General features: G+C 42.8%; 1 protein-coding gene across 2 annotated transcripts in view; it reads right to left on the reverse strand.

The window, feature by feature from the left end:
* Window positions 1-27,981, reverse strand: part of atp1a2a (ATPase Na+/K+ transporting subunit alpha 2a) — a 193,753-nt gene that overhangs the window by 31,243 nt on the left and 134,529 nt on the right. For both annotated transcript variants that reach the window (XM_061920966.1, XM_061920967.1), the window contains 5 exons: window positions 26,246-26,382; window positions 26,018-26,168; window positions 13,652-13,820; window positions 8,147-8,301; window positions 2,028-2,151 (listed from right to left, as the gene is read on the reverse strand). In XM_061920966.1, coding sequence (XP_061776950.1) covers window positions 2,028-2,151; window positions 8,147-8,301; window positions 13,652-13,820; window positions 26,018-26,168; window positions 26,246-26,382 — 736 coding nt within the window. The remainder of the gene's footprint in view (window positions 1-2,027; window positions 2,152-8,146; window positions 8,302-13,651; window positions 13,821-26,017; window positions 26,169-26,245; window positions 26,383-27,981) is intronic.

Here is a 27,981-nt window from a genome sequence, read left to right on the forward strand (position 1 = left end):
CAACACAAGAAACTGCCCATGTGTTTGCAGTGTTTCAAGTTTCAACTAAGTTTTGAACTGAACAAAAGCGTCATTACCAGGATGGATTTGGGCCCCGAGCCACCAGTTGATTGGCCCTGATATACTGTAGTGTACAGTAGTGTTGTTATGATACCAATATTTTGGTACCGGTACTAAAATTATTTCGATACTTTTCTAAATATAGGGAACCACAAAAAAATTGCATTATTAGCTTTATTTTTGGCCCTGCGATGAGGTGGCGACTTGTCCAGGGTGTACCCTGCCTTTTGCCCGATTGTAGCTGAGATAGGCGCCAGCGCCCCCCGCGACCCCGAAAGGGAATAAGCGGTAGAAAATGGATGGATGGATAGCTTTATTTTAACAAAAAGTCTTAGGGTACATTAATCATATGTTTCTTATTGCAGTTAAGTCCTTAAACAAAATAGTGAACATACAAGACAACTTGTCTTTTAGTAGTAAGTAAACAAACAAAGGCTCCTAATTAGTCTGCTGACATATGCAGTAAAATATTGTGTCAGTTATCATTCAATTATTTTGTCAATATTATTAAGGACAAGTGGTAGCAAATTAATTATTAATCTAAAATATTTGTCCGTTAGCGGTGATGCTAATTTTCTCTATGATAAATCCCATCTATTTATGCTAACAACGTTAGCGATCCGAACTTACCTTTTTTGTGATCTGTAAAGTTCAACTGGCAAATACTAAATCAAAAAGTGTAGTTTTCTCTGCCTTCTGTTCTGCTAGCATTTCTGTTGTCATTCAAGAATTTAGGTATAGTTTGATTTAGCAAACTGATTGAGTGCTCATTTATTCATCTAGCCTATTTCTATTCATTTGTCCATCAGTAAGATATTTTTTAAAGACTACTCCAATTGTTTAGCTGACTATTTATATCTGTGTGTGGCATTGCATTAGTGTTTTACAGGAATACATAAATACACACAGAATAATGCCAAATCTGATGTGTGGAGACATTTCACCCCAATCATGTAGGCGGAAAGGTTGTGTACATTTGCAAATACTATTTAAAGAGCTATGTCAAAATTGCTACAAAGATGCAGCAGCATATACTGTAAACAAGTGTCCAATAATATATAATTATTGTAATTCCCCATTAATTCCCATATATTCCCATTAATTGCCATGGACAGTGTCCAACTTTGAATAATCAAAAAATGGTCAATATTTCAAAACTTCCCAAGCTTGACTGCCCGTGGTAAATTTCCGGAAAGTTTCCACCCCTTTGCAACCCTAGTTGTGATGCCAAAATAAGGAGGTTTTGGCTCAAAATCTCATGATACATGGCCCCATTCATTCTTTCCTTAACACGGATCAATCGTCCTGTCCCCTTAGCAGAAAAACAGCCCCAAAGCATGATGTTTCCACACCCATGCTTCACAGTAGGTATGGTGTTCTTGGGATGCAACTCAGTATTCTTCTTCCTCCAAACACGACGAGTTGAGTTTATACCAAAATGGATACATGGATGATACAGCAGAGGATTGGGAGAATGTCATGTGGTCAGATGAAACCAAAATAGAACTTTTTGGTATAAACTCAACTCGTCGTATTTGGAGGAAGAAGAATACTGAGTTGCATTCCAAGAACACCACACCTACTGTGAAGCATGGGGGTGGAAACATCATGCTTTGGGGCTGTTTTTCTGCTAAGGGGACAGGACGATTGATCCGTGTTAAGGAAGGAATGAATGGGGCCATGTATCGTGAGATTTTGAGCCAAAACCTCCTTCCATCAGTGAGAGCTTTGAATGGTTGACCAAATACTTATTTTCCACCATAATGTACAAATAAATTATTTAAAAATCCTACAATGTGAATTCCCGGATTTTTTTTTCACATTCTGTCTCTCACAGTTGAAGTGTACCTATGATGAAAATTACAGACCTCTGTCATCATTTTAAGTGGGAGAACTTGCACAATCGGTGGTTGACTAAATACTTTTTTGCCCCACTGTAATAGCATCACACTGTTCAAAAGACCAACCTATCTGTCCGTAGGCCATGCTGATGAGTCGTTCATTGACCAGCTTGTCTGTTTGGGGGTTCCTGGGTTGTCGCTTCATGATGTCGCTCTCCGCCGTCTCATAGGCCAGCGAGATAGCAGGAACCTGGAAGAAGGAGGGTGAGAAAGATAAAGCATCTCGTACAGTGCCATGAGAATTATTTGGCATCGGTACAAAAGCAGAGCAGACGAAAGGCAGAGGGAGACGCCATTGTAATCATTTGTCACCTTAACGTTCTGGAAGGAGGGGGGGCCAGGGGACCATGATGAAAATAAGGGGGCGAAGCAACAACAGACGAGAGACTGATGGCTGTTTTTAATTCACTCGTAAAACAGAAGGGCAAGAAAGGTCCGTGTAATAAAGACTTGATATTGGCTGATTTCAGCGAGAAGGCAGGCCGGCAATATGTGGGACTCAGAGCAAGAAATCTCTGCGACTTAAGGTGGATTTAAGGTAGACTCATTCACTGCAGTCGACAAATCCAAGCTGACGTGACGCTGGCACTCTGCTGCCCTCAAACCGGTCTAGTGAAAACATACTGCTTTTTTAAAAACATCTTGGTGCACACTTGTGTTTTCACAAGCGTGCCGCATTGCTTTAGTACGCATCAGCCGCACTTTCCACAACATACATTATACTTTATTGATGGGTACATCATGAATACTAACAACATACATTATACTTTATTGATGGGTACATCATGAATACTAACAACATACATTATACTTTATTCAATCAATCAATCAATGTTTATTTATATAGCCCCAAATCACAAATGTCTCAAAGGACTGCACAAATCATTACGACTACAACATCCTCGGAAGAACCCACAAAAGGGCAAGGAAAACTCACACCCAGTGGGCAGGGAGAATTCACATCCAGTGGGACGCCAGTGACAATGCTGACTATGAGAAACCTTGGAGAGGACCTCAGATGTGGGCAACCCCCCCCCCTCTAGGGGACCGAAAGCAATGGATGTCGAGCGGGTCTAACATGATACTGTGAAAGTTCAATCCATAGTGGCTCCAAGACAGCAGCGAGAGTCCCGTCCACAGGAAACCATCTCAAGCGGATCAGCAGCGTAGAGATGTCCCCAACCGATACAGGCGAGCGGTCCATCCTGGGTCCCGACGAGCGGTCCATCCTGGGTCCCGACGAGCGGTCCATCCTGGGTCTCGACTCTGGACAGCCAGTACTTCATCCATGGTCATCGGACCGGACCCCCTCCACAAGGGAGGGTGGGACATAGGAACCCGTGATCTTATCCTTTCGGTCATGACCCAAAGCTCATGACCATAGGTGAGGATGGGAACGTAGATCGACCGGTAATGGGTACATCATGAATACTAACAACAAACATTATACTTTATTGATGGGTTCATCATGAATACTAACAAATTACTTACGTTTGTATATGTGCCTGTGCCCCACCCTCTGGCCTTCAAATAGACCCCTCTTTTCGACCAGTTGATCTGCCGTTTCTTTTCTGCTCTACCCCCCTCTCCTTCGCGGAGGGCGACAGGTCTGGTGGCCATGGATGAAGTGCTGGCTGTCCAGAATCGGTACCCGGGGTGGATCGCTCGCCTGTGCATCGGTTGGGGACATCTCTGCGCTGCTGACCTGTCTCCGCTTGGGATGGTCTCCTGCTGGCCCCACTATGGACTGGACTCTCACTATTATGTTGGATCCACTATGGACTGGACTTTCACAATATTATGCTAGACCCACTCGACGTGCATTGCACCGGTCTCCTCTATGGGGGTGAGGAGGGGTTCACCCACATCTGCGGTCCTCTCCAAGGTTTCTCATTGTCATTTAGGGCTATATAAATAAACATTGATTGATTGATTGAGAGGGCTTCACGGTGGCAGAGGGGTTAGTGCGTCTGCCTCACAATACGAAGGTTCTGAGTAGTCTGGGGTTCAATCCCGGGCTCGGGATCTTTCTGTGTGGAGTTTGCATGTTCTCCCCGTGAATGCGTGGGTTCCCTCCGGGTACTCCGGCTTCCTCCCACTTCCAAACACATGCACCTGGGGATAGGTTGATTGGCAACACTAAATTGGACCTAGTGTGTAAATGATATCTGTCTTTATGTGTTGGCCCTGCGATGAGATGGCAACTTGTCCAGGGTGTACCCCACCTTCCGCCCGATTGTAGCTGAGATAGGCACCAGCGCCCTCCCCCCCAACCCCAAGGGGAATATTTTTTTTTACTTTTTCATTGATTTTTATTACCTTTTACTTTTGTTACTGCATCTAACATACATCCATCCATCTTCTTCCGCTTATCCGAGGTCGGGTCGCGGGGGTAGCAGCCTAAGCAGGGAAGCCCAGACTTCCCTCTCCCCAGCCACTTTGTCTAGCTCTTCCCGGGGGATCCCGAGGTGTTCCCAGGCCAGCCGGGAGACATAGTCTTCCCAACGTGTCCTGGGTCTTCCCCGTGGCCTCCTACCGGTTGGACGTGCCCTAAAAACCTCCCTAGGGAGGCGTTCGGGTGGCATCCTGACCAGATGCCCGAACCACCTCATCTGGCTCCTCTCCTTGTGGAGGAGCAGCGGCTTTACTTTGAGTTCCTCCCGGATGACAGAGCTTCTCACCCTATCTCTAAGGGAGAGACCCGCCTCATTTCGGCCGCTTGTACCCGTGATCTTATCCTTTCGGTCATGACCCAAAGCTCATGACCATAGGTGAGGATGGGAACGTAGATCGACCGGTAAATTGAGAGCTTTGCCTTCCAGCTCAGCTCCTTCTTCACCACAACGGATCGGTACGACGTCCGCATTACTGAAGACGCCGCACCGATCCGCCTGTCGATCTCACGATCCACTCATCTAACATCTGCACCGCAACCATAGAATTTCCCCATTGTGGTATAAATTAACTCAATCTGATCCTGTCCTATTCTAGCATTCTGCAACTCTTCAAAGCGGACGTCCAGCTGTGTGCTCCGCCAGCACTTCTCCCCATCATACCGACGTTTTACTTTGAAGACGCTGTTTTTTTGGGAGGTTTTTTTATGCAAACCTGGTTCACAATTTAGATGCGTTTCGAATTTGACTCGTCTCTTTCCCGAAGATGACTTTGATCTGAGTCTGTGGAGCAAATATTTACCAACAAGAACAAATGTCCTGCTGCTAAGAAGAAACACACAAGTTCACCTGCAAAGAAGAGCTCGAGATGTAATTGACAGCTGCTTGTTATCCTTTGCAAGTGCTTTGTCACACGTGGAATACGTCTGTTTTTTTGCCGCCTGCACAGAAGTCTAAATACGAGTCTGTGAGTGAGGAGAAAAATGAAACTAAAAAAGACTGGGTGACTAATCCCATCTTGTGTTTCTTTTCTTCTGCCATGATGGCTGACGCCAGGGGTTTCCAAAGTGCGGCACGGGAGCCATTTGGGGCCCGCAGGTCATTTTTTTAACGGCCCCACGGCACAGTTTAAAAATACTATGGAAAAAAATGTACATCATAAAAAGTGGTATAAAAGAGCAAACAGGTGAAGTGTAACAAGAAAATGTTGCAATGTTTACTCTAATAACACACAGCTGCCATGCAGGCTGTTTCTTTCTTTAAAAGAAAAATAGTGACTCAAAATCAATTACGAATTATTGACCAAATCAAGGCTCCAATTTTGTCACTTTAAATATTCAACTTTGAGATATTTTTGGGGGGCAAATATTGCTTATTTTGTGTTTGCCATATAAAAAACTGAGCTGGTTTTTTTTTCAGAGAAGGGCCTAAAACGAACAAACAAAAAACATAAACTACAAAAAAACGTATAATTGACGAATCGATCTGAAGTTGATTTCGAGACCATTGTGTTAAAAGTAAACAGTAAAAAAAAAAAAAAAAAAAATTTTATTTTTTTAACACTTTAATGAGTAGGACCCTTTTGCATCAGTGTGTTTTGTTCTTAACTGTCATTGCACCAAAAATAACAGTGAATTAAAATCAATGGTGTGATGAGTTGTTGACCTTTTTATCGCTCCAATTATTATATAATCTCGAACATTCTACTTAAAAATTTTATTGGGTGAAAATATTGCATATTTTGTTTGTTTTTTCTATAAAAAAAAAAACATGGTTTTCTTTGACAAAAAAAAGCATACAACTTAAATCTTTAAAAACGTCATATTGACAGATAGACTTAATGTTGATGTATCCATACATCCATCCATTTTCTACAGCTTATTCCCTTTTGGGGTCGCGGGGGGCGCTGGCGCCTATCTCAGCTAGTCGGGCGGAAGGCGGGGTACTCCCTGGACAAGTCGCCACCTCATCGCAGGGCCAACACAGATAGACAGACAACATTCACACTCACATTCACACACTAGGGCCAATTTAGTGTTGCCAATCAACCTATCCCCAGGTGCATGTCTTTGGAAGTGGGAGGAAGCCGGAGTACCCGGAGGGAACCCACGCATTCACGGGGAGAACATGCAAACTATATTCTACATTTAAGTGCAGTCAAGGAACATGCATTAGTGGTCTATTGTACGGAACATGTACTGTACTGTGCAATCTACTAATAAAAGTCTCAATCAATCAGTCCATCAATCAGTCAAAGCATTTTTTAGTTTTTCTGTGGCACTCGGTGCAAGAGGTTTGTACATGCCTGACCTACTTCATTTGATGATTTTTCTGCATATTTTCTGAATTTGAGCTGTATGTTTAATACTATTTGTATGTAAGCATGTATTTGTTTATAAAGGGGGGGTGTAGCCTAAGCACCTTCGTATTGTGAGGCAGACGCACTAACCCCTCTGCCACCGTGAATGCGTGGCAGAGAATGTTGATCTAGAGATTTAAAACTTGAATAATAATAAAAATAATAATACTGAATAATGGCACATTTTTAACATTTTATTTTTACCAAAACCCTTTGGTGTCCCTGGGATCAAGCCTGAGTGGAGGCCTAAATGTATATTTTTTATTCATATATTGTATTGGTTTTTAAAATAAATGGACCTCGCTTGCTTTGATTTTTCAGTGTACGGCCCTCAGTGGAAAAACTTTGGACACCCCTGGCTTACGCCCTCCAGACGTCGGTGACACGAGGAGCACAATGGAGACACTGGCGTCTCAATATGGCTGCAGAGTCAGGATGCAAATATGAACAGAAGTGTCTGACACTCATTGTTGCGCTCCAGCTAATGGACGGCTCATCACTAATCTCAGTGACAGCGGTTTGTTTTGTTTTACCTTCGGAGGCGCGGGTTGCAGTCACTCTAATTAGACCGCAATTAGCATTGCTTTGTTAACGGCCCTGGGTTAGAAATTGCATTTAAAAAGGCGTAAAATAAAACATTTAGCTATGCATAATACATGTTGCTGGGTTGCCTTAAAAAAAAACCTGAACATTTGAACCATTAGTCTACGGTGGCCCGTTTGAGCAAACATAGCAATAGGCAGAGGTGGGTAGAGTAGCCAGAAATTGTACAGTACTGTTACTTTAGAGATGTATTACTCAAGTAAAAGTAAGGAGTAGTCACCCAAATATTTACTTGAGTAAAAGTCAAAAGTATGTTGTGAAAAACTCCTCATGTACTGAGTAACTGATGAGTAACGTGTTGGTTTAATGATTACGGCAACAAATAAAGCACAAAAACTTAAAAATAGTCATGAGCAAATTCAGAGCCAGGAATGTCTATTAAGCAACTAAAACAATAATATATATTAAAACATGTATTAAAAGAAAACAGATTTTTTTGGTCATTTTTTCCATCCATCCATTTTTTACCGCTTATTCCCTTTGGGTCGCGGGGGGAGCTGGTGCCTATCTCAGCTACAATCGGGTGGAAGGCGGGGCACACCCTGGACAAGTTGCCACCTCATCAGAGTGTCATTTTTTTTTTCTTGAGCATTGGAAAAAAAAGAAAATAAAGACAAAAGGAAAAAAAAAACTGCCTGCATGGCAGCTTTGTGTCAACATTGCCACGTTTTCTCATTAGATTTCACCTCATTCCACTTTTTTTATTTAAATTTTTTTTTATTTTTGCAATACTATCAAATTTGCAATTTTTGCAGAATGTGTGGCGGGCCGGTAAACGATTACCTGCGGGCCGCACTTTGGACACCCCTGAACTAAATGAAGAGACTCACCATGTCAGTGCCCAGATCGATACAGAGGATGGTGACGGTTCCCAGAGGGAGAGGAACGCTGGCGATGATGAAGAGGAGGAAGGGTGAGATCTCCGGGATGTTGCTGGTCAGCGTGTAAGCGATGGACTTTTTCAGGTTGTCAAAGATGAGCCGACCTGTAGATAGAAGCATGGTTGTGGTACAGTAAGTACAGTATGTCAGTGTGCAGTGCGGGGATAACATTCATCGCCATGAAGTAGGAAAGTCTGGATTTCCTACTTCCCGGCATTATTAGGCTGGAGGTAAATTGAAAAAAGCAGTGTGCCTCCAGAGTGACTGACTTTATTAGCCGCCGCCGCCATCGCCACTTTAGATTAAACGGCAGTCTCCTGTGGAAAGTCTGAGCCGTGTTTCTTTCAAAGCTGTTCATATTGTTGTTTACATAAAGTCTCCTCAGTGAATGGGCCTGATCATAAATATGCAAACTCTGTGCTCAGGCAAGACACCACGCCGCCAGCGGGGATCTGTTTTTTATGAATAAATATATATACTGATTTAGCTGCGGAGGAAAAACAATAACCTTGATTAGCAAAGCCGATAAGGACGCATATGCAGTTCAGTCATGCTAAAACTATGACATTTACTTGTCCCAGCACGCAGTAGTATTCCTATGACAGTATTTCATGTCAAGGGACAATACTTTATAAGAAGTAAACTCCAGTACAGTAGTCAGTTTACAGCTTGTATAGCGGTACGCACAGACCTTGTTGTGTAAATAGCTGGCGACACATTTAAGTGGCAAAATAAACGTGCCATGCCTACAATAAAGCATCGAGGTGGTGCATGACTGCTGCTGGCACTGGGGAGCTGCGGTTTATTGAGATAAGGATAAAATATAGTTGTGTGTTGACTCACTACACTTTTCATGTATAGTACCGAACAGTGAAGTGCGGTCAGGGGAGGCAGGGGTTGCAGTGCCTCACCTGTGATCATGCAAAGAAATAAAATATATAATGATAAAATATTTGTAATTGTTAGTTTTTAATTTTCATTTAGCTTCACCAACTTGGATTATGTTTTCTTTAAAATCGCTGAATTTTTGCAATCCCTTGTAAACTTCTCTGTCTGCCGTGCGGCCAGAGCGCGTTCCTGTCTGGTTTGTTGCTGAGCGTTCAAAACGGCAGAGAAAAAAGTCTGAGGTGAGGCAAACAGTTCTCGTGCCTCACGACAGGGGCGCTCATGATCAGAGACATTCGGTGGCATAAGCGAGTCAGGTGCTGCAGCGAGTAACATGTTTTGTGTGTCAATTGAGCCATCAAAACGGCAGGGAAAAAAGTCTGAGGTGAGGCAAACAGTTCTCGTGTCTCACGACAGGGGCGCTCATGATCAGAGACGTTCGGTGGCGTAAGGGAGTCAAGTGCCGCAGCGAGTAACATGTTTTGTGTGTCAATTGAGCCATCAAAACGGCAGGGAAAAAAGTCTGAGGTGAGGCAAACAGTTCTCGTGCCTCACGACAGGGGCGCTCATGATCAGAGACGTTCGGTGGCATAAGCGAGTCAAGTGCTGCAGCGAGTAACATGTTTTGTGTGTCGGTTGAGCCATCAAAACAGCAGGGAAAAAGTCTGAGGTGAGGCAAACAGTTCTCGTGTGTCACGATAGGGGTGCTCATGATCAGAGACGTTCGGTCGCATAAGCGAGTCAAGTGCCGCAGCGAGTAACATGTTTTGTGTGTTAATTGAGCCATCAAAACAGCAGGGAAAAAAGTCTGAGGTGAGGCAAACAGTTCTCGTGTCTCAAGATAGGGGCGCTCATGAGATAGGCGCCAGCGCCCCCCGCGACCCCGAAAGGGAATAAGCGGTAGGAAATGGATGGATGGATGGATGATCAGAGACATACGATGGCATAAGCGAGTCAAGTGCCGCAGCGAGTAACATGTTTTGTGTGTCGGTTGAGCCATCAAAACGGCAGAGAAAAAAGTCTGAGGTGAGGCAAACAGTTCTCGTGCCTCACGATAGGGGCGCTCATGATCAGAGACATTCGGTGGCATAAGCGAGTCAAGTGCCGCAGTGAGTAACATGTTTTGTGTGTCTATTGAGCCATCAAAACGGCAGAGAAAAAAGTCTGAGGTGAGGCAAACAGTTCTCGTGCCTCACGATAGGGGCGCTCATGATCAGAGACATTCGGTGGCATAAGAGAGTCAGGTGCCGCAGCGAGTAACATGTTTTGTGTGTCGGTTGAGCCATCAAAACGGCGGGGAAAAAAGTCTGAGGTGAGGCAAACAGTTCTTGTGCCTCACGATACGGGCGCTCATGATCCCCGACATACGATGGCATCAGCGAGTAAGTGCCGCAGCGACTTATTTTTCCGTCCCCTGCACCCCGACTTTCAACATGGATGACTACATTTCCGCACTTAAACAGTTTTCTAAAGTGGACTTTCAAGCGAAGCAGGAGATAATTAGTAAAGGAAGACCAATCAGCAGGACGGAAAGTTACTCGCTCTTTCCAATCAGATTGGTATACGTGAAAAGCCTGGCTTTGTGGATGTTCTGCAAGAAACCGCCTTTTCTGCTTCCCTTGCCTTCTTTTTTCAACCTGTGGAACTGTGTGGACTCAAATGAGATTTTAAGACCTAAAGAAATTGCAAAGAAGCCTCACCAAACACGAGCGGTCGGCCACTCACATTCAAAGCTAAATTGCGCTAAAAACGTTTGGGATGACGAGGATAGACTCGGCGATTCAACATCAGTGTCCACAATGCTAATGTAAAAGAGAACCGAGAGATTTTAAAATATGTCATCGATGCGACCTGCTTCCTCGCCAAACAGCAGCTCGCATTTCGTGGAAATGATGACAGTAGGAGCTCTGCTAATCGTGGCAACTATGTTGAACTCTTAGAAGACTTTTAAAACTGAAGGAAGTGGAGGAGGACTTTTACCAGAAAGTGACGTCTATTTTTATCCAGACTTCATTTATAAGGTAAGGTTGCCCACATATGCAGTCCTCTCCAAGGTTTCTCATTGTCATCGACGTCCCACTAGGGTGAGTATTTCCTTGCCCTTATGTGGGCTCTGTACCGCGGATGTTGTTGAGGCTTGTGCAGCCCTTTGAGACACTTGTGATTTAGGGTTTTATGAATAAACATTGATTGATACCGGTATACCGTACAACCCTTGTTGGTACCTATTAAAGTACCGAATTCGGTAGTCATCCCTAACTGTCTTAAAGACCCAGTTTCCAAAGAAGGGGAACCACACTTTGCTTCCCTTTGTCATAATATATGTTGGAATTGATCTTTTCCTCAATGAACCACAGTATTCCAATGCCATCCATATTCTACCGCTTTCTCCTTTTGGGGTCACGGAGGGTGCAGGAGCCTACCTCAGCTGCTATCCGGAGGAAGGCGGTGTACACCCTGGACAAGTCGCCACCTCATCACAGGGCCAACACAGATGGACGGACCACATTCACACACTAGGGCCAATTTAGTGTTGCCAATCAACCTATCCCCAGGTGCATGTCTGAAGGTGGAGGTGGGAGGAAGCCGGAGTACCCGGAGGGAACCCACGCAGTCACGGGGAGAACATGCAAACTCCACACAGAAAGATCCCGAGCTTGGATTTGAACCCAGGACTGCAGGAACTTCGTATTGTGAGGCAGACGCACTAACCCCTCTTCCACCGTGAAGCCCATGATTGTATTTCTTTATGAAAAAAAATAATAATAAAACCCACCCCCCCCGGTCCGTGGGACAAATTTTCAAGTGTTGACCGGTCCGCAGCTACAAAAAGGTTGGGGACCACTGTTATATAGGATCTTGGACTATAGTTCCCCCCCCCCCCCAGTAGATTTTCAAAAACAGCAGATTACTCATGGCGGTTTAGCTCGGTTGGTTGAGTGGCCGTGCCAGCAACTTGAGGGTTGCAGGTTCGATTCCCGCTTCCGCCATCCTAGTCACTGCCGTTGTGTCCTTGGGCAAGACATTTTACCCACCTGCTTCCAGTGCCACCCACACTGGTTCTGAATGTAACTTAGATATTGGGTTTCACTATGTAAAAAAGAGCTTTGAGTCACTAGAGAAAAATCGCTATATAAATATAATTCACTTCACTTCATTTCTTGTACAGGACCTTTGACAATAGTTTTTTTCCTAGTAGATCCTCCAAAATAGTACATCACTCATGTCTTTTATAGCATCTTTGACTATATATTTGTTTGCTGTAGATCCTCAAAAACAGTTCATGTCTTATATAGGATCTTTGACAAGTCGCCACCTCATCGCAGGGCCAACACAGATAGACAGACAACATTCACACTCACATTCACACACTAGGGCCAATTTAGTGTTGCCAATCAACCTATCCCCAGGTGCATGTCTGAAGGTGGAGGTGGGAGGAAGCCGGAGTACCCGGAGGGAACCCACGCATTCACGGGGAGAACATGCAAACTCCACACAGAAAGATCCCGAGCCTGGATTTGAACCCAGGACTGCAGGAACTTCGTATTGTGAGGCAGACGCACTAACCCCTCTTCCACCGTGAAGCCCATGATTGTATTTCTTTATGAAAAAAAATAATAATAAAACCCACCCCCCCGGTCCGTGGGACAAATTTTCAAGTGTTGACCGGTCCGCAGCTACAAAAAGGTTGGGGACCACTGTTATATAGGATCTTGGACTATAGTTTCCCCCTCCCCCCAGTAGATTTTCAAAAACAGCAGATTACTCATCGCGGTTTAGCTCGGTTGGTTGAGTGGCCGTGCCAGCAACTTGAGGGTTGCAGGTTCGATTCCCGCTTCCGCCATCCTAGTCACTGCCGTTGTGTCCTTAGGCAAGACATTTTACCCACCTGCTTCCAGTGCCACCCACACTGGTTCTGAATGTAACTTAGATATTGGGTTTCACTATGTAAAAAAGAGCTTTGAGTCACTAGAGAAAAATCGCTATATAAATATAATTCACTTCACTTCATTTCTTGTACAGGACCTTTGACAATAGTTTTTTTCCTAGTAGATCCTCCAAAATAGTACATCACTCATGTCTTTTATAGCATCTTTGACTATATATTTGTTTGCTGTAGATCCTCAAAAACAGTTCATGTCTTATATAGGATCTTTGACAAGTCGCCACCTCATCGCAGGGCCAACACAGATAGACAGACAACATTCACACTCACATTCACACACTAGGGCCAATTTAGTGTTGCCAATCAACCTATCCCCAGGTGCATGTCTGAAGGTGGAGGTGGGAGGAAGCCGGAGTACCCGGAGGGAACCCACGCAGTCACGGGGAGAACATGCAAACTCCACACAGAAGGAACCCCAGCCCGGGATTGAACCCAGGACTGCTCAGGACATTCGTATTGTGAGGCACATGCACTAACCCCTTTGTCCACCGTGCTACACAATTAACTTGCCACTCACTTGTGTTGCCAGCCATTCAAGCAACAATGGATGTGTGTTGATCGAACAGTTTTACTTCTATACAGGCAGTACACCGACTACTCTTGAGTCACAAGCCATCACTCACCTTCTTCCACGCCGGTGACGATGGAGGCAAAGTTGTCATCCAGCAGGATCATGTCGGCCGCCTGCTTGGATACGTCGGAGCCGGCGATCCCCATGGCGACGCCGATGTCGGCCTTCTTCAGAGCCGGCGAGTCGTTGACGCCGTCGCCCGTCACGGCCACAATGGCCCCCTGCGCCCCAGCGGGAACGGTGGACAGAAAAAAAAAGTGTCAGAAAGAGTGAGATAAGTGCTGTGATTTAAGCCCGGCGCTCCACGCTGCCCTCCCTTTCCCCTTAATAAAGTCTTTTGAAAAGCAGCTCCGGGGAGATTAAATGAGAAACAGAATTGGGTTGTAATCACTCAGTCACACAGCGCAGGAAAAGAGCAAGTGGAGAGGGAATTGTAGCGTGACCTCCCGTGTATGGGAAAGTGTGACCGCACGCATACATTAAAGAAGCAAACTGGACTCTATGTTGAACATACAGATGAGCAATGGACACACACACACACACACACACACACACACAATATATACATACTATGCAAATACAAAAAAAAAGCTTGTTCGAATTTCACAATTTTGGCAGTTTGATAATAAAAGTCATAATTTTACACAATGCAAGTCAAAATTTTAAAAGAACAACTGAACAATTGTGCGACTTTATGCGTCATATAACGTACACTCATTCAGCCTGTTGTTCACTATTCTTTATTTATTTTAAATTGCCTTTCAAATGTCTATTCTTGGTGTTGGATTTTATCAATTAAATTTCTCCCCAAAAAATGCGACTTATACTCTAGTGCAGGGGTCACCAACGCGGTGCCCGCGGGCACCAGGTAGCCCGTAAGGACCAGATGAGTTGCCTGCTGACCTGTTCTGAAAATAGCTCAAATAGCAGCACTTACCAGTGAGCTGCCTCTATTTTTTAAATTGTATTTATTTACTAGCAAGCTGGTCTCGCTTTGCTCGACATTTTTTAATTCTAAGAGAGACAAAACTCGAACAGAATTTGAAAATCCAAGAAAATATTTTAAAGACTTGGTCTTCACTTGTTTAAATAAATTCATTTATTTTTTTTACTCTGTTTCTTATAACTTTCAGAAATACACTTTTAGAGAAAAAATACAACCTTAAAAAATATTTTTGGATTTTTAAACACATACATTTTTACCTTTTAAACTCCTTCCTCTTCTTTCCTGACAATTTAAATCAGTGGTTCCCAAAGTGGGGCGGTGGAAAGATCTGGGGGGGCGGTGAGGAAGAAAGGGGCGGTAGGGGGGCGGCAGTCCGAAGTCGAAGTCAGAAGTTCGAACGTTTGTTTGACGATTTGTACACAACACGTGCAGCAGGACGAGTCAGTGGACGACGCATCAGGGTCCGGTTACCACACGCCAACATCATATTTAGTAGAACGGGGCTTCAGTGCAGTCGCCTTGCTTCTTTCCAAGCAAAGAAACCGACTGAAAAATTACTGACCGCGAGGATCTACGACTTCTTCTTAGTGAGTTCCAGCCTGATGTTGAGAAGCTTATGTCCCTGCACCAAGCACATCCATCCCATTAATATTAAGTGTGAGACAATGAAGGTTACTGGTGGAATGTTTATTTACCTTTCTATGTTGCTGAAACAGTTAAAACTGCTAAAAAATAAATTGGTTTACTAAATTGGGTTTTAGTTGTGAGATACACATTTGTGTTTAACCTTTCTCTTTTCAAATTGCAGCATACCAAATATCAAGAAAGAGGTGTTTGTTTCCATATGTGTCTGTGGAGGTGGGGGGGGGGCACTGGGAATTCACTGGGGAGCCAAGGGGGCGCCAGCCTGCAAAAGTTTGGGAACCATTGATTTAAATCAATGTTCAAGTATTTTTTTTTTTTATTGTTAAGAATAATAAATACGTTTTAATTTAATTCTTCATTTTAGCTTTTGCTTTTTTGACAAACAATATTTGTGAAAGATTTCTTCAAACTTACTATGATTAAAATTCAAAAAAAATATTCTGGCAAATCCAGAAAATCTGTAGAATCAAATTTAAATCTTATTTCTCAGTAAAAGCATTTAAGTCTCACCTTAAAACTCATTTGTATACTCTAGCCTTTAAATAGACTCCCTTTTTAGACCAGTTGATCTGCTGTTTCTTTTCTTTTTCTTCTATGTCCCACTCTCCCCTGTGGAGGGGGTCCGGTCCGATCCGGTGGCCATGTACTGCTTGCCTGTGTATCGGCTGGGGACATCTCTGCGCTGCTGATCCGCCTCCGCTTGGGATGGTTTCCTGCTGGCTCCGCTGTGAACGGGACTCTCGCTGCTGTGTTGGATCCGCTTTGGACTGGACTCTCGCGACTGTGTTGGATCCATTGTGGATTGAACTTTCACAGTATCATGTTAGACCCGCTCGACATCCATTGCTTTCCTCCTCTCTAAGGTTCTCATAGTCATTATTGTCACCGACGTCCCACTGGGTGTGAGTTTTCCTTGCCCTTATGTGGGCCTACCGAGGATGTCGTGGTGGTTTGTGCAGCCCTTTGAGACACTAGTGATTTTGGGCTATATAAGTAAACATTGATTGATTGATTGATTGATTGATTTCAAAGTCTTTTGAATTTCTTTTAAAATTTTTGTTCTGGAAAATATAGAAGAAATAATGATGTGTCTTTGTTCAAATATAGCTTGGTCCAATTTGTTATGTATTCTAACAAAGTGCAGATTGGATTTTAACCTATTTAAAACATGTCATCAAAAATATATATTTATTGTAAAAAATCATTGAGATAATCAGTGTTTCCACAAATATAAATGTTAATTATTAATAATACTGGAGTTAAAGGTAAATTTAGCAAGTTGGCTATTTCCTGCAATTTATTTATCAAACTGGTGGCCCTTCGCATTAATCACTACCCAAGAAGTAGCTCTTGGTTTCAAAAAGGTTGGTGACCCCTGCTCTAGTGGGACTTATATATGTTTTTTTCCTTCTTTATTATGCATTTTTGGCAGGTGCGACTTAAACTCCAAAGTGACTTATAATGCGAAACATATGGGTATGTCTGTCTGCCGGAATAAATACATTCATTCATTCATTCACCTGGAAAACAGTTTGAATTGTAGTGGCTCGCACAAACAAACACTTCATTCCAAGAGCAGGACTAATAGACTCAAAAACTACATCAGACTGTACACGGCAAAAACTGAAATCTAAGTAAGCTGAAATATCTCAAATAAGGGTGATATTTGCTTATTTTCTGTCTGGTAAGATAATTCTTCTCACTAAGCAGATTTTATGTTAGTGTTTTACTTGTTTTAAGGGTTTTGCTCCTAAATGATCTCAGTAAGATACTACAGCTTGTTTCCGACATTTTATGACCTATTTTGAGTAAAATATGCTTAAAACTATTTTTGTCCAAGCTTCCAAAACACACCCAGCAATGGTGCACAGGAAGGCGGGGAAGAAGACGGGGAAAAGGCGGCCAAAATGTTCAAAAGTCCTAATTGTGTCCAAAATACCTCCCCGGGGTTCCAGTCCCACGAGTCCCGCCGCCGGCCACACAAGTCCCGGGATACAAAAAATGTCCAAAATGCACCCAGCAAAGTCCCACGGGAGTAGGGGGGAAAACTGAGAAAAGTCGGCAAGAGTCCCCCAAAATTTTCTAAATACCTACCTAGGTTCAAGTCCCACCCGGGTTCGAGTTTGAGTTTGAGTGCACACTCGAACCCGGGTGGGATTTTTGAACATTTCACTGACTTTTCTCCCTTTTCTCCCCACCTTCCCGTGGGACTTTGCTGGGCGCGTTTTGGACATTTTGGGCATCTCGACCGGCGGCGGAACTTGTGGGACTCGAACATGTGTAGGTATTTAGAACATTTTTGGGACTTTTGCTGACTTTTCCAACTTTCATCCCCCTTCCCCATGGGACTCGGCTGGGTGTGTTAAGAACATTTTGGGCACCCCGGGACTTGCGCGGCCATACATAAGATTTTATACTTGTTTCAAGTGTTTAGGTCCTAAATGATCTCAGTAAGATATTACAGCTTGTTGCTGAGATTTGATGACCTATATTGAGTAAAACATGCTTGAAACGAGAATATCAACTGTTGCAAAGCTGTGTCATCAACACTCACAAGTATAAAACTACTTTTTTAAAGTAAGAATTTCTTATTTCAAGAATGTAAAACAAAATCATGACTTTGACACTATTGTTTCTCATATTAAAACAGATGACAAGCAAATAGACTTTGCCGTTTTATTTTCAATGAAACAATAGAAAATACGTACTCGTATAGTAGTACACTTGTTATTAGTGAGTATATACGTATTTTAAGGTATTTTTGGGTTCATTGAAGTTAGCTAATTGTAATGATTTAAATGATCTCAGTAAGATACTACAGCTTGTTTCCGACATTTTATGACCTATTTTGAGTAAAATATGCTTAAAACTATTTTTGTCCAAGCTTCCAAAACACACCCAGCAATGGTGCACAGGAAGGCGGGGAAGAAGACGGGGAAAAGGCGGCCAAAATGTTCAAAAGTCCCAATTGTGTCCAAAATACCTCCCCGGGGTTCCAGTCCCACGAGTCCCGCCGTCGGCCACACAAGTCCCGGGATACAAAAAATGTCCAAAATGCACCCAGCAAAGTCCCACGGGAAGTAGGGGGGAAAAATGAGAAAAGTCGGCAAGAGTCCCCCAAAATGTTCTAAATACCTACCCAGGTTCAAGTCCCACCCGGGTTCGAGTTTGAGTTTGAGTGCACACTCGAACCCGGGTGGGATTTTTGAACATTTCACTGACTTTTCTCCCTTTTCTCCCCACCTTCCCGTGGGACTTTGCTGGGCGCGTTTTGGACATTTTGGGCATCCCGACCGGCGGCAGAACTTGTGGGACTCGAACATGTGTAGGTATTTAGAACATTTTTGGGACTTTTGCTGACTTTTCCAACTTTCATCCCCCTTCCCCATGGGACTCGGCTGGGTGTGTTAAGAACATTTTGGGCATCCCGGGACTTGCGCGGCCATACATAAGATTTTATACTTGTTTCAAGTGTTTAGGTCCTAAATGATCTCAGTAAGATATTACAGCTTGTTGCTGAGATTTGATGACCTATATTGAGTAAAACATGCTTGAAACGAGAATATCAACTGTTGCAAAGCTGTGTCATCAACACTCACAAGTATAAAACTACTTTTTAAAATAAGAATTTCGTATTTCAAGAATGTAAAACAAAATCATGACTTTGACACTATTGTTTCTCATATTAAAACAGATGACAACCAAATACTTTGCCGTTTTATTTTCAATGAAACAATAGAAAATACGTACTCGTATAGTAGTACACTTGTTATTAGTGAGTATATACTTATTTTAAGGTATTTTTGGGTTCATTGAAGTTAGCTAATTGTAATGATTTAAATGATCTCAGTAAGATATTGCAGCTTGTTTCCGACATTTTATGACCTATTTTGAGTAAAATATGCTTAAAACTATTTTTGTCCAAGCTTCCAAAACACACCCAGCAATGGTGCACAGGAAGGCGGGGAAGAAGACGGGGAAAAGGCGGCCAAAATGTTCAAAAGTCCTAATTGTGTCCAAAATACCTCCCCGGGGTTCCAGTCCCACGAGTCCCGCCGCCGGCCACACAAGTCCCGGGATACAAAAAATGTCCAAAATGCACCCAGCAAAGTCCCACGGGAAGTAGGGGGGAAAAAATGAGAAAAGTCGGCAAGAGTCCCCCAAAATTTTCTAAATACCTACCCAGGTTCAAGTCCCACCCGGGTTCGAGTTTGAGTTTGAGTGCACACTCGAACCCGGGTGGGATTTTTGAACATTTCACTGACTTTTCTCCCTTTTCTCCCCACCTTCCCGTGGGACTTTGCTGGGCGCGTTTTGGACATTTTGGGCATCTCGACCGGCGGCGGAACTTGTGGGACTCGAACATGTGTAGGTATTTAGAACATTTTTGGGACTTTTGCTGACTTTTCCAACTTTCATCCCCCTTCCCCATGGGACTCGGCTGGGTGTGTTAAGAACATTTTGGGAACCCCAGGACTTGCGCGGCCATACATAAGATTTTATACTTGTTTCAAGTGTTTAGGTCCTAAATGATCTCAGTAAGATATTACAGCTTGTTGCTGAGATTTGATGACCTATATTGAGTAAAACATGCTTGAAACGAGAATATCAACTGTTGCAAAGCTGTGTCATCAACACTCACAAGTATAAAACTACTTTTTAAAATAAGAATTTCGTATTACAAGAATGTAAAACAAAATCATGACTTTGACACTATTGTTTCTCATATTAAAACAGATGACAACCAAATAGACTTTGCCGTTTTATTTTCAATGAAACAATAGAAAATACGTACTCGTATAGTAGTACACTTGTTATTGGTGAGTATATACTTATTTTAAGGTATTTTTGGGTTCATTGAAGTGAGCTAATTGTAATGATTTAAATGATCTCAGTAAGATACTACAGCTTGTTTCCGACATTTTATGACCTATTTGGAGTAAAATATGCTTAAAACTATTTTGTCCAAGCTTCCAAAACACACCCAGCAATGGTGCACAGGAAGGCGGGGAAGAAGACGGGGAAAAGGCGGCCAAAATGTTCAAAAGTCCTAATTGTGTCCAAAATACCTCCCCGGGGTTCCAGTCCCACGAGTCCCGCCGTCGGCCACACAAGTCCCGGGATACAAAAAATGTCCAAAATGCACCCAGCAAAGTCCCACGGGAAGTAGGGGGGAAAAAATTAGAAAAGTCGGCAAGAGTCCCCCAAAATTTTCTAAATACCTACCCAGGTTCAAGTCCCACCCGGGTTCGAGTTTGAGTTTGAGTGCACACTCGAACCCGGGTGGGATTTTTGAACATTTCACTGACTTTTCTCCCTTTTCTCCCCACCTTCCCGTGGGACTTTGCTGGGCGCGTTTTGGACATTTTGGGCATCTCGACCGGCGGCGGAACTTGTGGGACTCGAACATGTGTAGGTATTTAGAACATTTTTGGGACTTTTGCTGACTTTTCCAACTTTCATCCCCCTTCCCCATGGGACTCGGCTGGGTGTGTTAAGAACATTTTGGGCACCCCGGGACTTGCGCGGCCATACATAAGATTTTATACTTGTTTCAAGTGTTTAGGTCCTAAATGATCTCAGTAAGATATTACAGCTTGTTGCTGAGATTTGATGACCTATATTGAGTAAAACATGCTTGAAACTAGAATATCAACTGTTGCAAAGCTGTGTCATCAACACTCACAAGTATAAAACTACTTTTTAAAATAAGAATTTCGTATTTCAAGAATGTAAAACAAAATCATGACTTTGACACGATTATTCCCATATTAAAACAGATGACAACCAAATAGACTTTGCCGTTTTATTTTCAATGAAACAATAGAAAATACGTACTTGTATAGTAGTACACTTGTTATTAGTGAGTATATACTTATTTTAAGGTATTTTTGGGTTCATTGAAGTTAGCTAATTGTAATGATTTAAATGATCTCAGTAAGATACTACAGCTTGTTTCCGACATTTTATGACCTATTTTGAGTAAAATATGCTTAAAACTATTTTTGTCCAAGCTTCCAAAACACACCCAGCAATGGTGCACAGGAAGGCGGGGAAGAAGACGGGGAAAAGGCGGCCAAAATGTTCAAAAGTCCCAATTGTGTCCAAAATACCTCCCCGGGGTTCCAGTCCCACGAGTCCCGCCGTCGGCCACACAAGTCCCGGGATACAAAAAATGTCCAAAATGCACCCAGCAAAGTCCCACGGGAAGTAGGGGGGAAAAATGAGAAAAGTCGGCAAGAGTCCCCCAAAATTTTCAAAATACCTACCCAGGTTCGAGTCCCACCCGGGTTAGAGTTTGAGTGCACACTCGAACCCGGGTGGGATTTTTGAACATTTCACTGACTTTTCTCCCTTTTCTCCCCACCTTCCCGTGGGACTTTGCTGGGCGCGTTTTGGACATTTTGGGCATCCCGACCGGCGGCGGAACTTGTGGGACTCGAACATGTGTAGGTATTTAGAACATATTTGGGACTTTTGCTGACTTTTCCAACTCTCATCCCCCTTCCCCATGGGACTCGGCTGGGTGTGTTAAGAACATTTTGGGCATCCCGGGACTTGCGCGGCCATACATAAGATTTTATACTTGTTTCAAGTGTTTAGGTCCTAAATGATCTCAGTAAGATATTACAACTTGTTGCTGAGATTTGATGACCTATATTGAGTAAAACATGCTTGAAACTAGAATATCAACTGTTGCAAAGCTGTGTCATCAACACTCACAATTATAAAACTACTTTTTACTGTTACTTCAAGCATGAAACAAAAAAAAATCATGATGCCGAGCGCATTTCATTATGTCAAGATAATGACACTAGCATTTACTTATTTAAGAAAATTTGTCAACATATTGAGCAAAAGGGTCTTTATTTTTTTTCTACCAAGAAAGGTGGACTTGTTCTTAGTGAGAATGTACTTATTTTAAGGTATTTTTGGGTTCATTGAGGTTAGCTAATTTTACTTGTTTTGGAAAGTCTTGACAAGCCGAATTTTCTTGTTCTATAGGCAGATAAGTTTGCTCAGTTCAAATAAAATACCCTTCATTTTTGTATTCTTTTTACCTTTGTTTTTGAACGCTGACTTTTTGCAGTGCAGAGAGGAGTTGTTACACTGCTTTGCTTTTGAACACGGACTTTTTGCAGTGCAGAGAGGAGTTGTTACACTAATTTGCTTTTGAACACTGACTTTTTGCAGTGCAGAGAGGAGTTGTTACATTACTTTGCTTTTGAACACTGACTTTTTGCAGTGCAGAGAGGAGTTGTTACACTACTTTGCTTTTGAACACTGACTTTTTGCAGTGCAGAGAGGAGTTGTTACACTACTTTGCTTTTGAACACTGACTTTTTGCAGTGCAGAGAGGAGTTGTTACACTACTTTGCTTTTGAACACTGACTTTTTGCAGTGCAGAGAGGAGTTGTTAAACTAATTTGCTTTTGAACACTAACTTTTTGCAGTGCAGAGAGGAGTTGTTACACTACTTTGCTTTTGAACACTGACTTTTTGCAGTGCAGAGAGGAGTTGTTACACTACTTTGTTTTTGAACACTGACTTTTTGCAGTGCAGAGAGGAGTTGTTACACTACTTTGCTTTTGAACACTGACTTTTTGCAGTGCAGAGAGGAGTTGTTACACTACTTTGTTTTTGAACACTGACTTTTTGCAGTGCAGAGAGGAGTTGTTACACTACTTTGCTTTTGAACACTGACTTTTTGCAGTGCAGAGAGGAGTTGTTACACTACTTTGCTTTTGAACACTGACTTTTTGCAGTGCAGAGAGGAGTTGTTACACTACTTTGCTTTTGAACACTGACTTTTTGCAGTGCAGAGAGGAGTTGTTACACTACTTTGCTTTTGAACACTGACTTTTTGCAGTGCAGAGAGGAGTTGTTACACTACTTTGCTTTTGAACACTGACTTTTTGCAGTGCAGAGAGGAGTTGTTACACTACTTTGCTTTTGAACACTGACTTTTTGCAGTGCAGAGAGGAGTTGTTGCACTACAAAAAGTCAGTGTTCAAAAACAAGAAAAAAATACAAAAATGAGGGGTATTTTATTTAAACTAAGCAAAATTATCTGCCAGTAGAACAAGAAAATTCGGCTTGTCAAGACTTTCCAAAACAAGTAAAATTAGCTAACCTAAATGAACCCAAAAATAACTTAAAATAAGTGCATTCACACTAAGAACAAGTCCACCATTCTTGGTAGTAAAAAATGAAATACCTTTTTGCTCAATATGTTGAAAAATATTCTTAAATAAGTAAATGCTAGTGCCATTATCTTGACATAATAATATGCGCTCGGCGTCATGATTTTTTTTTTGTTTCATGCTTGAAGTAACAGTAAAAAGTAGTTTTATAATTGTGAGTGTTGATGACACAGCTTTGCAACAGTTGATATTCTAGTTTCAAGCATGTTTTACCCGATATAGGTCATAAAATCTCACTTACAAGCTGTAATATCTTACTGAGCTCAATTAGGACAAAAACCCTTAAAACAATTAAAACACTAACATAAAATCTGCTCAATGAGAAAAATTATCTTATTAGACAGAAAATAAGCGAATATCACCCTTATTTGAGATATTTAATCTTACTTTGATTTCATTTTTTGCAGCGCTTCACGGTGACAGAGGGGTTAGTGCGTCTGCCTCACAATACGAAGTTCCTGCAGTCCTGGGTTCAAATCCAGGCTCGGGATCTTTCTGTGTGGAGTTTGCATGTTCTCCCCGTGACTGCGTGGGTTCCCTCCGGGTACTCCGGCTTCCTCCCACTTCCAAAGACATGCACCTGGGGATAGGTTGATTGGCAACACTAAATTGGCCCTAGTGTGTGAATGTTGTCTGTCTATCTGTGTTGGCCCTGCGATGAGGCGGCGACTTGTCCAGGGTGTACCCCGCCTTCCGCCGATTGTAGCTGAGATAGGCGCCAGCGCCCCCCTCGACCCCAAAAGGGAATACGCGGTAGAAAATGGATGGATGGACAGCATGGGGGGTGAGGGGTATACAAGGATGACAGGGGATGTGTCAGGTCGAGGACTTTGGTACAACTTATGCGTGGCTTTCGCAGCTTACTTCGAGGGTTGTTTTCCCGGAATGCAAACGGACTGGACCGGACATGGCTCGAAGGTAAATACATGATTTTAATTTTAACTCAAAAACTGAAAACAAAAAGGCGCTCACAGCGAAGGTTCAAAACTTGGCTAAAAACAAAAAAACTATTACTATAACAAACTATGGACATGAAAACATGAACCAAACACTCACTAAACTGTGGCTTGAATAAAGAAAAAAAAACATATGTAGCATGAACTATGACCTGGACAGAGTACTCAGAGTGTCAAGAGTGCAGAACATGAATATGATGTCGCCAGGCTGACTGCCTGGCAACTACAGGCTTAAATAGTGGTGACGTGATTAACAACAGGTGCGTGAGGCCAAATGAATCAGGTGTGTGACATGAGGACAGGTGAAAACTAATGGGTTGTCATGAAAACAAAACAGGGAGTGAAAAAACAGAACATAGCCAAACTAAACACGATCACCAAGACATGACAGGATGCAAAACAATAACATACACCCTCATTGTTCACTTTTTTAATTATATCTAAATTTCTTACACTGCTGCTGGAATTTTAAAGGCCTATTGAAACCCACTACTACCCACCACGCAGTCTGATAGTTTATATATCAATGATGAAATATTAAAATTGCAACACATGCCAATACGGCCTTTTTAGTTTACTAAATTGCAATTTTAAATTTCCTGCGGAGTTTCTTGTTGAAAACATCGCGGAATGATGATGCGTGTTTGTGACGTTATTGGTTGGAGGGGACACATTAGCCCAGCACCACACACGGCTAAAAGTCATTTGTTTTCATCGCATAATTACACAGTAATTTGGACATCTGTTTTGCTGAATCTTTTACAATTTGTTCAATTAATAATGGAGACTATAAAGAAGAATGCTGTTGGTGAAAAGCGGTGGATTGCAGCTGCCTTTATCACCGAAACACAGCCTGTGTTTCTTTGTTTGTTGTGAAGCTTTAACACAGAGCAGTCAAGCGAACATGTTTCTTTACGTCAACCAGCAAGTTTTTGGATGAGAAAATTGTGATAATAAGTCGGCTCTTACCGGAGACTTCAGTGGATTATGCGACTTCCTCCTGCAGCTCAAAAAGGCGGGTGTGATCTTGGCTCCTCCATTGGCTTCTCTGAGAGACACTGGCATTCACCGCAGCCATCCGACTTTCAGGTATTACTTTACAATCTCACTAAAACACTATTAAAACAATAAGCAGATAAGGGATCCTCCAGAATTATCCTAGTAAATGTGTCTAATTACATCTGAAACGGTCCCACTGTCGCTTTTTCTTTTTTTTGTGCTTCACTCTAACTTTCCTCGTCCACAAATCTTTCATCCTTGCTCAAATTAATGGAGAAATTGTCGCTTTCTCGGTCCGAATAGCTCTTGCTGCTGGTGGCTCACATTATAAACAATGTGAGGATGTGAGGAGCCCTCACACCGGTGACGTCACGCGCACATCGTCTGATACTTCCGGTAAAGGCAAGGCTTTTTTAATAGCGATCAAAAGTTGCGAACTTTATCGTCAATGTTCTCTACTAAATCCTTTCTGCAAAGATACGGCAATATCGCGAAATTACCAAATATGACACATAAAATGGACCTGCTATCCCCGTATAAATAAGAAAATCTTGTTTCAGTAGGCCTTTAATTTTCCTGAGGGAACTCTCCTGAAGGAATCAATAAAGTACTATCTATCTATCTATGATGCGTGTGTGGCACGCACACCCTATCAGGGGTCCACTGACCTGCCTCTGGCAACCCTCCACGATGATGAGCTTCTGCTGAGGTGACGTGCGAGCAAACACAATCTCGGTGTGGTTCTTCAGCAGGTCGTCCAGGTACTCGGCGCTCATGTGCTTGAGGTCGGAGCCGTGAACCACGCACGCCTTGGCATCCCTGGGGGTCAACACAGTCAAACCTCAGCAACAAAGCGGTGGTCTCTTTTTTTTTTCTGGGGGGGGGGGCAAGCGCACCTCGGATTAACTTGGCTGAGAGGGATGTTGAGTCTTTCCGCGATGTCCTCCACGGTCTCGTTGCCCTCCGAGATGATCCCCACTCCCTTGGCGATGGCCTTGGCCGTGATTGGGTGGTCGCCCGTCACCATGATCACCTGCGCGCATCCATCACACGAACACGTCAAACGTATCGCCATGGCTGCGACAAGCGAGCGCCAGCTGCAACGACGACGCCTCGGGGGCCCATCAGTCAGCCCGATGTGTTGTGGTCGTTACAGCAGACAAGAATGGCACTGCTAGCTGTTAGCACTTAGCTGGCGTCAGTGAAAAGTGACTTTGAGGCATTGAGGCGACGCCGCCGGAAAATTAAGAGCTCCTCAAACACTTTTAGAGATGAGCGTGGTGAAAAAATCTTTACAAAAGTCAATGGACATTTTTTTGTAAACATTGACGATGACATCAATGCTAGCAGGGGGCCCAATTTCAGGCCCATTTTTGTTCTGCATTAATGGGCTACTGTAATATCAAAATAGAACAAGTATACAAATATACCGTATTTTCCGGACTGTAAGACGCATCCACTAAATTTTACGTTTTTGTTTTTTTTATGTATTAAAACCACACTGGATAATCTGAAGTGAAGTGAATTATATTTATATAGTGCTTTTCTCTACTAACTCAAAGCACTTTTATATAGTGAAACTCAATATCTAAGTTACCAACCCCGTTTCCATATTGGTTGGGAAATTGTGTTAGATGTAAATATAAACAGAATACAATGATTTGCAAATCCTTTTCAACCCATATTCAGTTGAATATGCTACGAGGACAACATATTTTATGTTTAAACTGATAAACTTTTTTTTTTGGGCAAATAATCATTAACTTTAGAATTTGATGCCAGCAACGTGTGACAAAGAAATTGGGAAAGGTGGCAATAAATACTGATAAAGTTGAGGAATGCTCATCAAACACCTATTTGGAACATCCCACAGGTGTGCAGACTAATTGGGAACAGGTGGGTGTCATGATTGGGTATAAAAAAACAGCTTCCCAAAAAATGCTCAGTCTTTCACACAAAAGGATGGGGCGAGGTACACCCCTTTGTCCACAAGTGCGTGAGCAAATAGTCAAACAGTTTAAGAGCAACGTTTCTCAAAGTGCAATTGCAAGGAACACTTCAGAAAACCACTGTCACTAAATACAGTTTGTCGCTACATCTGTAAGTGCAAGTAAAAGCTCTACTATGCAAAGCGAAAGCCATTCATCAACAACATCCACAAACGCTGCTGGCCTCTCTGGGCCTGAGATCATCTAAGATGGACTGATGCAAAGTGGAAAAGTGTTCTGTGGTCTGACGAGTCCACATTTCAAATTGTTTTTGGAAATATTCGACATCGTGTTATCCGGGCCAAAGGGGAAGCGAACTATCCAGACTGTTATTGACGCAAAGTTCAAAAGCCAGCATTTGTGATATGGGGGTGCATTGGTGCCCAAGGCCTGGGTAACTTACACATCTGTGAAGGCACCATTAATGCTGAAAGGTACATACAGGTTTTGGAACAACATATGCTGCCATCTAAGCACCGTCTTTTTAATGGACGCCCCTGCTTATTTCAGCAAGACAATGCCAAGCCACATTCAGCACGTGTTACGACAGCGTGGCTTCATAAAAAGAAGAGTGCGGGTACTTTCCTGCTAGCGTAAAATACGACAGCGGAGACCCTGGACTGTTGAACGACTGACACTCTACA

Source organism: Nerophis ophidion, linkage group LG14 (assembly GCF_033978795.1).
Source record: "Nerophis ophidion isolate RoL-2023_Sa linkage group LG14, RoL_Noph_v1.0, whole genome shotgun sequence".
In the NCBI taxonomy this organism is placed as follows: domain Eukaryota; kingdom Metazoa; phylum Chordata; class Actinopteri; order Syngnathiformes; family Syngnathidae; genus Nerophis; species Nerophis ophidion.